General features: G+C 60.2%; 1 protein-coding gene across 1 annotated transcript; it reads left to right on the plus strand.

Moving 5' to 3' along the window:
* Positions 1-1,754: 1,754 nt before the first annotated feature.
* On the plus strand, positions 1,755-14,095 carry KLF15 (KLF transcription factor 15). Its single transcript, XM_074344149.1, has 3 exons — positions 1,755-1,900; positions 5,830-6,915; positions 12,940-14,095. The coding sequence occupies exons 2-3, from the start codon at positions 5,855-5,857 to the stop codon at positions 13,100-13,102; spliced, it is 1,224 nt and encodes a 407-aa protein (XP_074200250.1). The 5' UTR covers positions 1,755-1,900; positions 5,830-5,854; the 3' UTR covers positions 13,103-14,095.
* The last annotated feature ends 676 nt before the right edge of the window (positions 14,096-14,771 follow it).

The raw sequence follows: 14,771 nt of genomic DNA on the forward strand, positions 1-14,771 counted from the left end.
CTCAGGTTGTAACACAAGCATCTTGGCTGTTCTTCAGTTTCTTTCTTCTCTAGTTTTATTGAGATACAACTAACACACAGTGCTGTGCAAGTGTACAGTGTACAACAGGGTTTGACTCACAGGTTTGGTGAAATGATGACTGCAGTAAGTTCAGCTAGCACCCACCATCTCCTTGAATACAATAAAAAAGCAAAAAGAGAAAAAAAGATATTTCCTTGTGATGAGAACTCAAGACCTACTCCCTTAATGACTTTCACATGTGACACACAGTGTGTTAATTATACTTATCACATTGTACATGACATCCCTAGTACTTCTTTATCTTATACGTGGAAGCTTGTACCTTTTCACCACCTTCCACCCATTCCACCTCCTCACCCTCCTCTGGTAAATCTGATCGCTTTTTCTGTAAGTTTGTCTTTGTTTTTAGTTTAGATTCCACATATAAGTGAGATCATACAGCACTTGTCTTCCTCTGTTCTTCAGCTTCTGACCAGCATGTGCCGAGGTTTTCTCGTGGGCTGAAGCTATGGGTGTGTCTTTGTTTTCAAGCTTCTTCTGACCTTTTGGTGTGGTTTTCCACGAGGTGATGAGGGGCACTGGGCTGGAAGTGTATGAGGAGTGAAGGTCCAGTGGTGGGCAGGGATATAACTGGCTCCCACCTGCACAGAGAGTTATGGAACCGTCCATACCTCTGTCTCTTCTATAAAAACAGGGGATTCTGTCTGTTCTGCTGATGCTGCCATAAAGGTTCAGGCAGTTCAGACAGCGTCATCACCATCCTCATCCTCCAAATACTCCCCAAGCTTCCGTCTGGCTCATGGTCGCAAGAGCTCCAACCCTGACACTCCTGGGTACACAAGGAGGGCCCCCGGATGCAGAGTCGAGCGCCGACACGGACGTAGGAGCCCAGACCCACGCATTCCCGAGAGCCTGGAGGTCCTTCCTGGCTATGAGTTCTCGCTCTAGCAGTGTCCGGAGAGGAGCAGAAACGCTCTCCACCTCCCAGGCCAGGAAGGTAAAGGATGCAAGCTCCGTAGAAGGAGCTCCCTGAACACCCCACCCCGCCCCCGCCAGACCGTCTGGGCAGACAAACCGGCCTGCTCACCCCTCCTCACCAGCTGTGCGTCCGGAGGATCGCGGCCTCAGAGTTCGTCTCTTCTGTAAGGTATTGGCGAGGATCCCACGGGCGTGGGTAAAGGGCGCGCAGCACCCTCAGCTCGCGCGTCTCCTGGGCGGGTCACGCTGCGCCTCGCGCTTCCCGCCCCCAAGGGCTGCTGCGGACTCCAGCTAGTGCGCTTTCCGACGGGGCGGGCGGCTCACCGGACGCCTGCCCGCATCTCTCCAGCAACGTCCCAGACAAGTCCCCGCGTTACCTGTTGGTCCGCCCGCCGTCGCAGATGGGAGCCAGGGAGGGCGGGTCGGGCGGGGGCTGCCCCGCGGCGCCCAGCCCGCGTGGCCTTTCTCGGGGCCCCAGGCCCAGCCCTCGTTCTCACCCGGGCCGGGCCGGGATTCAGGAGCAGACTCTGCGGCGGTGACGAGCCCACCGCGAGGGGAGGGGGCCGGGCGCTGGCGGGCGGTGGGCGGGTCGCCGCTCGGAGTCCCGGCAGCCGCGGGCAGGGGGCGGGGCCGGGACGGGCGCGGCGCGTGACGCGAGGCGCGGGCCAATGGGGCGCGCGCCCGGGGCCGAGCCTCCTGCGAGCCTTCGCGGCGCCCGCCGCGTCACGTGAGCCCGGGGAGTGAGCGCCGAGCGAGCGGCGGCGGCGGGGGCTCCGCCGCAGCGACGCGGGCCGGGGCGAGCGCGAACGAGTGCTGGACGCGCGGCCCCTGCCCCCAGCGCAGCCCGCGGGGGCCCGGGACCCCTGGGCCTGGCCGCCGGCCGGCCGTGCGCCGAGTTCAGGTGGGAGCGGCGCGGCGAGGCCGGGCGCGCGTGGACTGGGCCTCGCGCGCAGGGGTTGGCGGGGGCGCGGGGGGCGCGGGGGGCGCGGGCCGGCCTCTGGGCTCGAGGCCTGGCGCCCGCACCGCAGTCCCAGGCTCCGCGCGAGCGTCTGAGGAAATGTCGGAGGAGCCGGGGTGCCCCGCGCGGGGCCGAGGGCGGACAAGCTGGTGGCAGAGTGACCCCACGTGCCCACTGGCGCTTTCCCGGCGCGGGCCGGCCCCCTGCCTCGGCTCCTGGCCCCGCGTGTCCGTGCGCGCCTCGTGGGCCGGCCTCCCATATGTCGGGGCCTGCGGGCGGGCGAGCGCGCGGCGGGGAGGGGCGAGGGGTTACTGTCGGTCACCGCGGCCGGCCTGGGGGAGGGGGCGTGGACCGAGGGCTGGGTGCCCCGCGGGCAGCGCTCCAGGCTCACCATGCTTCCCTTTCCCACGCATGTTCCTACACACGCTGGGGCACCACACGGCTCCACGCGCGAGTGCGTCGCAGATGCCCCCCCAGTCCCAGCTCTCACCACGCCCCGCACAGGCGGTCACACGGCACGAACTCGCACCCCCTGCGTGGTCAACCGCGCGGGATCCCACCCCGCCTGCCCGGGCGGTCCGCTCCCTCTCCCTCCCCTCTGTCTCCCGTGGAACCTCCCCCACCCCCGCCACGGAAGGGCTGTTTTCTCGCCCAGTCCCCAGAGGTTGACAAAAATCCTCAAATGCCTGAAACCCTCAAGTCACTTCCCCCCAAGGGCCGGGTGGCTCTTCGAGAGCCCTGTCGCCCCACAGGTGCGAGGACTGCGGGCTCACGACTTTGGGGCCTGCGAGCGGCGCAGGAGCCGGGACTCTTATTTTGAAGGGCGGCCCCCGCCCGCCGCCCCCGTGATTTGCACGCTGACCCAATGGAAGGCCCTTGGCCGGCGCTCGGCTTGTTATCAATTACATGTTGTTCCTGCAGCCGCTGTGTCCCCGGGAGGATAAACAGCAGGCCTGGCCGGGCCGGGGAGGGGCGGAGTCCGGCCGCTGCCGGGGACTGTGCCCGGAACAGGGTGTCCCTCCCCCTGCACGCAGCTTGCGTCTCCGGCCGGGCCACGTGCTGCTGTGCTTCAGGGCCGGCGCCCAGCGCCCCACAGCCCCTGTGGACTCTCGTAGCCCTGCCTCCATCCAGGCGGCTGAGCCCTGCTGTAGGACCCGGCTGCCCAGCCCAGGCGCTCTGCTGCTGGTCCCATGCCTGATCCCTTCCCCTTCACTCAGCAAGTTCTGCCAGGTCCCGTTACAGACTCTGGGATAACACTCAGGACAGCTTATATTCTGGTGGGGAGGCAGACAGAAAATGAAGTACACAAACACATAACCAAGGTAGTGTCCAGCAGTACAACTGTTAGGAAGACTGCACTGTTGGGTCTGTAACACAGGGTGGTCAGGGGAGGCCCCACAGGGGACGACCTCTGAGCTGAGATCTAAATAAGGCACTCCCTCCAAGAGTGCTAGGGAAGAGGGGTCCACGGAGAGGATAGTGGCAGTGGCTTGCAGCCATGAAGCCGGTGAGCTTGGTTCACAGCCAGTGCGAATGGAGCAGGTAGAGCTGAGGTCTGGGACAGATGGACAGGGCCCAGGTGCTGGGCTATGGGAAGAGATTGGGTCTCATTTCCTTTGGAATCTATTAGAGGTTTCTATTGTACTTACTTATTTCTGCTTCTGTTTCTTTTATATTGTTTAATCTGTGAGTTTCTCAGTTTGTTTCTCTAAAAGGTAAGGCCTTCTTAGAATGTACTAACTGCAATACATCATCACGTTTTAAAAAATTATAATTCCTTAATATTATGGAATATTCAGTTGGTGATCACATTTCAGTGCAGGAACATGGCCCAGTCTGCCCCTCACCAGTCATGGCCTGTTCCCGGTTCCAGGAAGGCTGGAGTCCCCACATTCCTAAGCATCACAGCAGAGGGGCAGTACTTGCCCACTGAGGCTAACCCAGAGGCTGTAGCTGACCGGCACCTGCATGCGCACGGCTCCTATAGTGAGTGCTTGGTGTGTGTTAGCTCATTCCCTGAAATGTGATCTTACAACACCCTGGGAACTAGGCACAGTTGGCAGCATCCCCACCCAACACACCAAGACATGGCACAGAGGGGTTGTGCCACCTGCGCAAGGTCACACAGCTGATAAGTTGAAAAGGCAGGAACTCAGAGAGTGGACGACGGGGGGGGGGGGGGGAGGTCTCAGGCCAAGAGTGGGCTCTTCACACGAGCTGGCATTTTCATTCCTTTTTAGCATCCAGTTTGGTGAATAATGTGTATTTCAGAACTCTCAGTTTTAAGTCCTTAGCTGAGTATTTAAAACCAAAAAGCCAAACGTTCTCCTGCAAAACTGCCCTGGGTACAGACTTGCCAAGGGCGTCCACCTTGCCCTAGTTTCCTGGGGCTCTGTGCAGCTTCCCACTGGGGTCATTGAAGCATGGAGCAGATGGGGAAACTGAGGTTTGGGAGCAAGGACTCGCCCAAGGTCCCAGCTGATGATGGCCTGGCTCTGGGCATTGCTGGGTGCCAGGATTAGTGCTCTAGAGAGAGCAAGGGGCTGGGTGCAGAGGTGATGCCATGCGGCAGAGAATCTCTGGCTTTAGGTGCAGAACGTTCCCCTTCCTCAACCTCAGTAAACACCGCTGTAGTCACTGGGTGGGGACAAAGGTCCACAGAGGTGGCCATGTCACAGCTGGACACTGTTGACTCTCCCTGGACACGGGACCTAGCATGGCCTTCAGAGGACACAGCTTTCCCTCTCATGTCTGCTGGCGGTCTCTGATCCCCTCCTGGGCACCAGCGGCCTCACCGGGAGCGGGGGACACAGCCAAGACCTGACAGCCCAGCGTGCCCCCAAGGAGCCCCTGGTCCAGTGGGGAGACAGGAGTTAGCTGGCCTTCCTGAGGTGGTGCGCGCTCCTCGGGTGCGGCCACGGCATTGATCCCTGTCCGTCCCACCAGGCAGTTGTGAAGTCAAGGAGGTAATAGCTGTGCTCTGGGACCTGGGTCCCTCTGCTCCCGCAAGTTAATCGCTGGCAAAGCCTCGGTAAGAGGCCTGGCGCAGTTGAGAGCATTTTGTGACAACACCTCTCTGTCTCCCCCATTTCACAGAGGAGGTGGCCAAGACTGGAGGGGTCCGAGAACTGGAGGGTGGGCAGGCTGCCCCCTTTCAGATGGGGAAACAGCCCGTGAAGGCAGGCACATATGGGTCTTTAATTTTGCCACAAACTAGGATGTGCACTGCCCAGTTAAATTTGAATCTCAGATAAAATTTTTTTTAATATAAGCGTGCCCCATCCAATGCTTGGGATATACTTATATTAAAAGTTGTTCAATTTTTAAAAATCTGAATTTCAAACTTAACTGGGTGGCTTTTATTTTTATTTGGTCAATCTGGCAACCCTACCCAGGCTGCAGCAACATGGGGTCAGAGGGCAAATGGCCATTCTCCTACCCGCTCCAGTAATCCTGCAGGAATGAGGCTGCGGTTAGTCGTCCGCAGAAGGGCAGCAACTCTGCTGAGGTGGACGGGATTCCCGCCCTGGCTGTTTGGGGTGCAGGGAGCCTCCTCACACTCACACTCTTCCTCACTCACTCCCCGGGGTTCATAGACACATGCGTGTTCCTTCCTAGAATTGTACTGGAAGATCTGTGAAACCACATGGGCCGGGTTGTGCAATGGGCCTGGAGAGCACTTTTGCAAACAGGTGGTGCAATTTCGGAAAACACTCTTGCAGACAGAGCCCTCCCATGGGACAGGATGGAGGCAGGACCCAGGCGTCTGGCAGTGGGAGGCTGTGGCAGGCAGCAGAGGGGGGCCACGGGCCCATGAGGTGGCAGGTGAGTGTGCCGCCTTCCTGACCGGGCTTCCTTGTTCCTCTCCGCAGCTGCCACCGGCACGGCCAGGCCAGCATGGTGGACCACTTGCTTCCAGTGGATGAGACCTTCCCGTCACCGAAATGCCCGGTTGGTTATCTGGGTGACGGGCTGGCTAGCGGGCGGGCGTACCACATGTTGCCCTCGCCCCTCTCAGAGGATGACAGTGACGCCTCCAGCCTCTGCTCCTGCGCCAGCCCCGACTCGCAAGCCCTCTGCTCCTGCTACAGCGGTGGCCCAGGTGCCGAGGGCCAGGAAAGCATCTTGGACTTTCTGCTGTCCCAGGCCACGCTGGGGGGAAGCAGTGGCTGTAGTGGCATTGGGGCTAGCAGTGGCCCTGTGTCCTGGGGGACCTGGCGGAAGGCATCAGCATCTGTGAAGGGGGAACATTTCTGCTTCCCCGAGTTTCCTGTGGGCGAACCCAATGACATCCCGAGGCCCTTCCAGCCCACCCTGGAGGAGATCGAAGAGTTTCTGGAGGAGAACATGGAGCTCGGGGTGAAGGAGGCCCCAGAGGGCAACAGCAAGGACTTGGAGGCCTGTGGCCAGCTCTCTGCTGGGCTACACAGGAGCCACCTCCATCCCGGCTCCGGCGGGAGAGAGCCAGGTGCTGGTGCCGGCAGCAGCCAGGGCCCAGGAGGGGGGCCGGCTCCCGAGGGCCCCATCCCCGTCCTGCTGCAGATCCAGCCTGTGCAGGTGAAACAGGAGTCTGGTGCGGAGCCCGCCTCCCCGGCGCAGGCCCCAGAGGGTGTCAAGGTGGCCCAGCTCCTGGTCAACATCCAGGGGCAGACCTTCACGCTTGTGCCCCAGGTGGTGCCCTCCTCCAGCTTGAACCTGCCTTCCAAGTTCGTGCGCATTGCCCCCGTGCCCATCGCTGCCAAGCCCATTGGGTCAGGACCCTTGGGGCCTGGCTCCACCAGCCTCCTCATGGGCCAGAAGTTCCCCAAGAACCAAGCGGCAGAACTCATCAAAATGCACAAGTGCACTTTCCCTGGCTGCAGCAAGATGTACACCAAAAGCAGCCACCTCAAGGCCCACCTGCGCCGGCACACAGGCGAGAAGCCCTTCGCCTGCACCTGGCCGGGCTGCGGCTGGAGGTCAGTATGGTGGCAACAGCCCAGGCTGTGAGCGCGGCCTGCTGGCCTCTGCTCCCCAGCTGTGCGGCCAAGGCCACGCTCTCCAGTGTTAGATTGTGCTGGTTAGGGAGAGAAGCAGGTGGGCCAAGGGCAGGGCTGGAGCTGGCACTCTGCCCTGGGTTTCCTCCTCCCTCGGGCTCACTGGTCTCCAGTGTCACTGTGACCAGGTAAGGTTTGCTGCAGCTGTGCTGCAGGAGGGGCTGGGCCACAAGGCAGGTGGGCTCTTCTGGGAGACAAGGACAGCTCAGCATAGCAGAGGGTCTGCGGCCCTGCACACGTAGCTTCTCAGTGCCTCGTGGTACCCGCAGGGTAAGTACACCCTTACTCCCTTCACAGCTGTGCAGACTGAGGCTCAGATAAGCCAAGTAACTTGCTCTGGGGCATACCACTTTGTAGCTAGGATTTAAACCCAGGGTTCAGGTTAGACAAGTCGCATCCTGAAAAGGCTGCTTCCCCAACCAGAGGGACCAGCTGCTTTTACAGACGTCCTTGGGCACGTGGGCTGGGCTCCTCACGGGGACCTGGTGGCATGTTTGGGAAGCCGCAGAAGCCAACCAAGAGGGAGGACCAGGCTCGGGGTGCCAAACCAAAGACAGGCTGGTCCTCCAGGCTCTCTGCTCACAGGGGGGGAATCCAGCTTTCAAAAGCAGCGGTCTTGCCCAGGGTTACCCAGAGCTGGATGGTACCCCATGGGCCACCCCCAGGCCCCCAGGGGCAGCTTGCCGTCTTTGAAGCGCATGTCCATCTTTTCCTGAAATTCAGGCAGCAGGCCAGCAGCTGGCATGCTCAGGGGTGCCCCCGCTGGCTCTCCCTATTTAGGACGCCCACCCTGCGGGAACCTGGTTCACCTGGGAGGGGTGTGCTGCTGGCCCAGTCTCGGTCTTGGCTGGTGCAGCGGCCACACGTGTGCGGGAGTGACACAGGTGCTTGTGCGTGTGCAGAACCGGACCTCATGAAGGTCGTGTGGCTGTGTGTGTGCACAAGTGTCTGCATCTTGCTTTCTTCACGTGTGTCTCTGTGCACTGGGTGGCCATACGTGATTGCACACGTACATGTTGTGTGTTTGTGCCCTGTGCATGTGTGTGCGTGAGTGCACGTGTGAAGCAAGCAGGGAACAATTTGCAGCTTTTGTTTTCTTGACTGGATCTCATCTGAGGGCACATGAGGGTTGGCCCTGGGGCAGAGGCACTGGCCACACAGTCCTGGCCAGCCAAGGCTGTGGCGTGGATGGGAGCCTTGACCAGAGTGTTTGATGTGATGCTGGCAGCCCCATTGCAGGGAGTACTGAGCTGGCCAGAGAAGGGGCTTTTCTGAAGATGCCCCCGGACCCAAGGGCTTCTTTGAGAGCTCCAGCCCTAGGTGCTGAGTCTCAGTGATGGTGCCGCCTGCAACCTGGAGCCTCATCCATTCAGCCAAGCAGGTCCCGGGTCAGGTGTGCTTGTAGGGCAGCTCGTGAGGCCTGAGGGATGGCAGGGACGCAGCATTCACCATCACGTGCAGGACATTTGGGGCTCAACTGCAGGAGGGGCAGCTGGCGCCATGGTTGGAGCCCCAGCCCTGGTTTCCTCATCTGTAAAGCGGAGGACTTGCTCCCCGCCCCTGCCTAGCAGGGCTGTGGGTGCAGGGGGGTCACAGCTGCACCCCTCCCATAGGTTGTGTGGCCACTCATACGAGATCAGAGTGTGAGAAGGGCCCGGCTTCCACGTGGGCAGTCCCCATCCTTGAGGCATCCCAGACTCGCAGGTCTCGGCCTGTGTCCTCCTTGTGGTGGGGGTGGGGCTGTGGAGGAGTTGGGCAGCCTTGCTTTCCCAGGCTCCTTCCCCGGGCCACTGCTGAATTGGGGGGGAATAGCCCCTCCAGCTGGGGTGAGGCTTGGTCTTGGTCAAGGTGGCCCACCTGGCCCGTTCCCCCAGGAGGAGAGGACCTGCATTCTTCTGGACTGTCCCCAAGAGGAGACGGGACCCTCAGCTCAGGGTTCTTTGTAGGGAAGCAGATCTCAGCCCAGAGCATGGTGGCTTCAGAAAGTGAGTTCCCCATGGGAGGAGGTATGTAACAAGAGTGGGACTTGTGGGGATTCAGCTCTGCCAGTCTGAGCCCTGGCACTGATCTTGCTTGGGATCCCGGATCCCCCTCACAGGGGAAGGCAAGGTGGGTGCCTGGCACATTGAGGTCTCCATGGAGCCCCCTGGGAGCCATCCATGCCGTCAGCCACTCCCAGGGCTTCTCCCACATCCTCCGGAGCCAGGTCTGGCCTAAGAGGGGTCACACGTGGCAGAGGCAAGGGTTGGCTGGGAGCTGAGGGCTGTTTCTGTGAGGATGTGGGAGTCCTGGCTGGTCTTCAGGGTTCCTGAACCCCTGGGGATGTGCACGTGATGTGAATGGCCCTTAAATTTGGTCATTGCCTCCAGTTGAGTGACAGGGTGGAGAGTCCTGGTAGCAGTTGAGTGGGAGGATGGCCTGCCTTTGGGGCGGCTCCATCTGGACAGGACAGGGGAGGTGGTGATGACAAGGACGTGATATTCATCAATTCAACAGGCACTTACCGAGTGTTCAGCACTGTTCTCAGCGCTGGAATCCCCAACACAAATTCCCACACTGCTTGTATACTGCCTGCCTTGGGGAGCTCATTACCTGTTGTAGCCTTAGGCATGCTTGGTACATGTAAATTCCTATCCAGACACTTTCTGGCCCACAAGCCACGTGGTCTGCTTGCCAGCCTCCTCCCTCAGCGCAGGCCCCCCCCCCGGCCCTCTCTGTGTCCCTAGGCTCCAGCCCTTTCCTCCATTGGCTGCTGGTCTTGCAATGGTTCTGGCTTGTTCTTCCCATGTCACACGCTTGGTGAGGCCTCCCAACAGCCCCAAGACATGTCAGCACCACTGCATTTCACAGAGGGGCACCGAGGTCCAGAAAGATAGTCATGTGCCCACAGGGACAGAGCAGGAGCCCCGGTGTGGCTGGCACCCTTCCCCCACCCGTAGCCCCGGGCTGGCCTTTCCTCACTCTCTCCCTGTGCATCTGCTGCCTCAGTGGCTGGTCTCCTGTCTCTTCCCCAAGGCTGTCGGCTCTGCCAGGCATCACACTTGCGGGCCAGGAGGAACAACACTGAGACAGTAGTTCCTGCTGCCTCTGTGGAGGCTCCACCCCTGGTAGAAGGTCCAGGAGGTGGGCATCAGCGTGTTGTTCCTCTTTACAGAAGGGAGATCACAGTCAGAGCAGTTAAGTAAGTTCTCTACTGTCACACAGCTGGTGAGTGGCAGAGCCGGGATCTCAAGCCGGACTGCCTGCCCTCCCCGCCCCCACCACTTCCCCCTAGGCTCAGGACCTCTCTGCAACCCCCTCCACCGCTCCAGTGGGGTTGACCTCCATCTCCGCCTGGGCCAGGTTGACCTCCACCTCCGCCTGGGCCTGCCCTTTGGGGCAGAGTCCCTGCCTGCTCCCGCCTCCCAGTGTGCAGAGCTCACCGCTCCCAGCCCATACTTCTCGGTGGCCCTGGTGAATGGTTTGCTCTGTCCCTCTGGGGCTGGTTTGGCCTGGTGCTCTGTCCTCTGCCCTGCCCTGCACCCCTTTGTGCCATGAGCAGTGTCCTCCCCCAAGGCTGTCACTGGCCCAGGTAGCCAACCGCCCCTCCCTTCTGCGTCTGGTCCTAAACCCAGCATTCCCTGTTCTTCCTCCATGGTGATGTGGTTCCGGCACCCTGGACGGGGCCAGGACCAGGCTGTCCCTGTTTTGATCTAACTGTCTGGGAAGAGCTGTCTGCCACCTTCCTAGAAGTTTCTTTGCTTCACTGTCAGACGCCAGCCTCCTTTGTTCCCTGCAGCAGAACGTCCTGTTCTGTGCAGAAAGAATGCCCTCCTGCCGTGGCTCATAGGCGTACTGACCACTCGCCACAGCCCCACATGGCAGGTGCCGTGTCATCCACAGAGGAGACTTGCAGGCCCGAGGCTAGAGCCAGGAGGAGGCAGGGACAGACCCAGTGGCCCCACGGCCAGCCTGCTGTGTCACTGCTACCCCTGTTCTATGAGGCCCCCTCTGACCTCCCTGCAGTCAGCAGAGCTCTGAGTGGTGTTGGGCAGGTTGCGCACTGCACAACCCTGGGGTCCCTGTTCCCGTCACAGCCCTTAGACCCGACTGTTCACCGTGATGGCTTTCTGGCTGATGGAAGGAGTGCCTTCACATGAGGCAGCTGTATGTGCCTGGGTGGTGCTGACATCACAGGCTGCTCTGGAGGGTCCCTGTGCCTGGTGCCTGGCGGAGCTCAGGACCTGCTGGTGGCGTTGTAGCGGTCTGCTTGCCCCTGCCCTGGGTGGGCCCAACCCCCGCTGGGGCTCTGATTGCTGGGTGTCTTGATGCCATGTCCTCACACACAGGGCTCTAGTGCCCACATCACACACCAGGCCAGGCCCTCTGGTCTCCAGGGTGGGCAGGGTGCAGCAGGGAGCTGTGTGGGACCTTTGCTGTGGCCTCAGCTGTTCTGTTGTTGGTGACCCTGTATCAGGGCCTCTGAGCCTCAGTGTCCTATCTGACAGATGGGTCGGTTCCTTATTTCCAAAGGCAGTGAGAGCACTGCTCTGTGCCAGCCCCAGTTGGCACCCTGGAACATGAAGCCTGACCACTCTCTGGGGCAGGGCCCTGGGCCACCCGCTTGTCCTCCCTGCCTCCAGGCCAGGCTCCCATCTGGTGCTTCAGCCCTCCTGCTGCCCACCTGAGCTTTCCCAGGGCTTGTTCTGCTGGCTGTGGGACCAAGGCGTCTACCTAAGGGGTCTGGCCAGGGGTGGGGCCCCAGCCCTGCTTCTTGACTGGGCTAGGGACGGCTGCTCTGGGTATCACCTAACTATGTCTAGGGTGGCCCCAGGTCCAGGAGTGGGGCTGTTGGGCCTGGTACACCTGTGTGTGCACGTGTTCATGTGCACATCTGTGTGTGTGAGTGCATGCCCCCGTGTTCGTGACGTGCCCACGTGGCATGTGTGTGTGCGCACTGGGACTTGCGAGGACCTTCTTTCTGACAGCTCTGCATCCTCCTGTGGGTGCAGCTGTGTTCCCTCTTCTGCATAACTGCACTTCCTGGGCACCTGCCATGCACCAGGCACTGGACTGGCTGTGGGAGGTGTCTTCCAACATGGAGCTGATTAGTGGCACAGACTGACGTTGGTCAGAAAGTTGAAAACGAATTTAAAATGGCAGCAATAGCAACAGAGCCTAGGAGGGAGACGTGCCTAGTGCTGTGGGAGCGTGGGATGGGGGAATGTGGGGTGGGACACGGTCCTGGAGGGCTTGCCTGAGAGTGACATTTGAGCTGAGCTCTAAGGGGTGGGGGGGGGACAGGAGCATTCCAGGCAGAGGAAACAGTGCCTTCACATGTCCTGTGACAAGCAGGACCAAGGACAGGCCAATGCAGGCAAAGCACAGAAGAAAGTGGGGGTCTCACTGCCAGGACCAGGCTCAGGGGTCGGGGAACCCTGTGTCAGCTCGGGTACCCTTAGCAGCTGCTCCATTCCAGTGGCCTCTGGGCAGCCAGCCCGGCTGAGGCCAGGGGAGGAGGTGGTAGGAGAACCATTTAAACTCTTGGGAGCACCCCGCCAGGGTGCAGTTATATTTGGGGATATGGTAGGGGGCCTAGCTTTCAGGAAAGCAGGGTGCAGGAGTTGTGGTAGGGGCTGGAGTCTGATGGAGGCCGTTGGGGAGCAGTAAGTGCTGGAAAGGAGCCTCCTCTGAGGCCTGTTTCTCCTCTGGGGTGTCCTCCCGTGCAGACCCCCAGGTTCAGTTCTGAGGGAGCCTGAGGTGCAGCTGCTGTTGGCCGAGTCACCACCCTGTGCGTGGGAGCTGCAGGGTGTGAATCTCCGGCCTGGGAGCCTGGAGAGCCCGTGGGGTCACCCACTCGCTGCCCGGCCTTCTGTTGGCTGCTCTTGGGGGTGGCAGGGGCATGGTACAGCAACTTGCCCAGTGGATTCGGAGGTGCTCGGCCCCCTGACCACCCATGTCCTGCAGGTTCTCACGCTCGGATGAGCTGTCCCGGCACCGGCGCTCACACTCAGGCGTGAAGCCCTACCAGTGCCCCGTGTGCGAGAAGAAGTTTGCACGCAGCGACCACCTCTCCAAGCACGTCAAGGTGCACCGCTTCCCCCGCAGCAGCCGTTCAGCCCGGCCCTGAACTGCGCGCCCACCCTGCCTACCCTGCCTGCCCTGCCCGGTACTTCGTAGCAATAATTTATTGGCCTCCTTCAGAGGGACGTGATAGTGCTGCCAAGTCACCTTCTGGAGCCCGGGGGGTGTGAACCCAGAGCCTCCACCTGCTGCCTCCTTGGGGAGACTGCGGGCCACCTGCTCCGGGCTGGAGGCAGCCTTCCTGCCTTTGTGCCTTCCCGCCGCCCAGCCTCGCTGGAGCAGCGCTGGGGCCTGGCCCATCTCCCACTGGGCTCCCTGCCGGGGCCGAAGCTGGCACTTTATTGCTGGGGAAGAAGAAATGTGAAGTTTTGAAATGCCAGTTCCCAGAGGGAGCCATGCTGGGAAGAAGGAAGTAGGCCAAAAGTCCAGGCTGTACTGTGGTGTGAACGTGGCTTTGTCCAAGATGCCTTGCTCAGCCTGACCAGCAGAGGGTACAGGCAGGGCGGTCAGGGGTGCGGGACCGGGCCTCCAAGTGGAGGTGGGATTGGGGTAAAGCCTTCTCTTTGGGGGGTGGCAGTGCATGTGCTTGAGTTAGATGTGCAGGGCAGACAGGAGGGTGCAGGTCAGCCCCAGAGCGCCTGTACCAGGCATGGCTCAGCCCCTCATCCTGTGTCCAGACAAGTCAGGACAGCAGTCTCCAGGGCCACCTTCAGGAGGAGAGGGGAGCAGCTGCACTGCGTGTAGAAGAGCTGGGGGGCCTCCCAGCTCTGACTTAGACATGCATTCCTTATTTTGTCTAGAAATTAATGTCAAATGAACTAGCTTGTTTTGAGGGGTTTATTTCACATCCTATGAATGTATGTAAATAAAATGTACATAGGTACATCTACATAAAATCTTTTAATAACATATCAACCTTGTGTAAATTTGAAATTAAAAAATCTATAAAGCTGGTGTACATATGTTACAATTATGTATATTTTCTTTGGTCCTTCATAAAAATATATTTACTTTGCCAATAAAAAGAGAAAAGAACTCAGTAACTTTGTTTGCTGTTTTCCTCTGATCTGCCTGGACATGGGGGTGATTCTGGGGGCTGTCTCCATGTCTGCATTTGCAGCATTCAGGGGAACTTCTTTTGTACCCGGAGGGATACAGGAGGCCCTGGGGGTCCGGCCCTGGGGGTCCAGCCCTGGGCCAGTGGCACAGGATCCCCATAGCCCCAACTCCTCACCAGCCCCTGGGTTTCTGCTCATCCTAGTTTCCTGGAGGACTGCCTCTCCTCCACAGACCCACAGCCACCCAACCCCAGTGACACTTGTGGAAAGAGACCACAGGGCCACCACTCCTCTGGGTTCCTGTCTGAGGCCCTCGCTCAGCACTTCCTATCCTGTGTGCAGTCCACTGTGCATCTATTGTGCACCTACTGTATGCACTGTATGCCATGGAAGTGGCATGTTATCCCCATTTGCCCGGGTGACTCAGAACTGCTTGGAGTCTTGACTGGGTAGAGGCAGACATGGAGCTCTGGGGAGACAAGGCCTCCCAAACCCCCAGGAGGCTTGTGCAGCTGAGGCCTGGACCCGTCTGTGTGTCCTGGTGGGCTGGCAGTGGGGTGGGGACTAAACAGCAAGGAAAGGCAGTGAGCTGGCGAGGCTGGGCAGGGCAGCTGCAATGGGCAGCTACAGTGAGAGGACTGCCAGGTCCTGCCCACC

This window comes from Camelus bactrianus, chromosome 17 (assembly GCF_048773025.1).
Source record: "Camelus bactrianus isolate YW-2024 breed Bactrian camel chromosome 17, ASM4877302v1, whole genome shotgun sequence".
NCBI classification, from domain to species: Eukaryota; Metazoa; Chordata; class Mammalia; order Artiodactyla; family Camelidae; genus Camelus; species Camelus bactrianus.

Bases quoted from the DNA above. Each gene is read 5' to 3' on its own strand.
- KLF15 (XM_074344149.1), top strand. From the start codon at position 5,855: ATGGTGGACCACTTGCTTCCAGTGGATGAGACCTTCCCGTCACCGAAA. The intron at 6,916-12,939 runs GTCAGTATGGTG...CATGTCCTGCAG, and splicing joins TGGCCGGGCTGCGGCTGGAG to GTTCTCACGCTCGGATGAGC.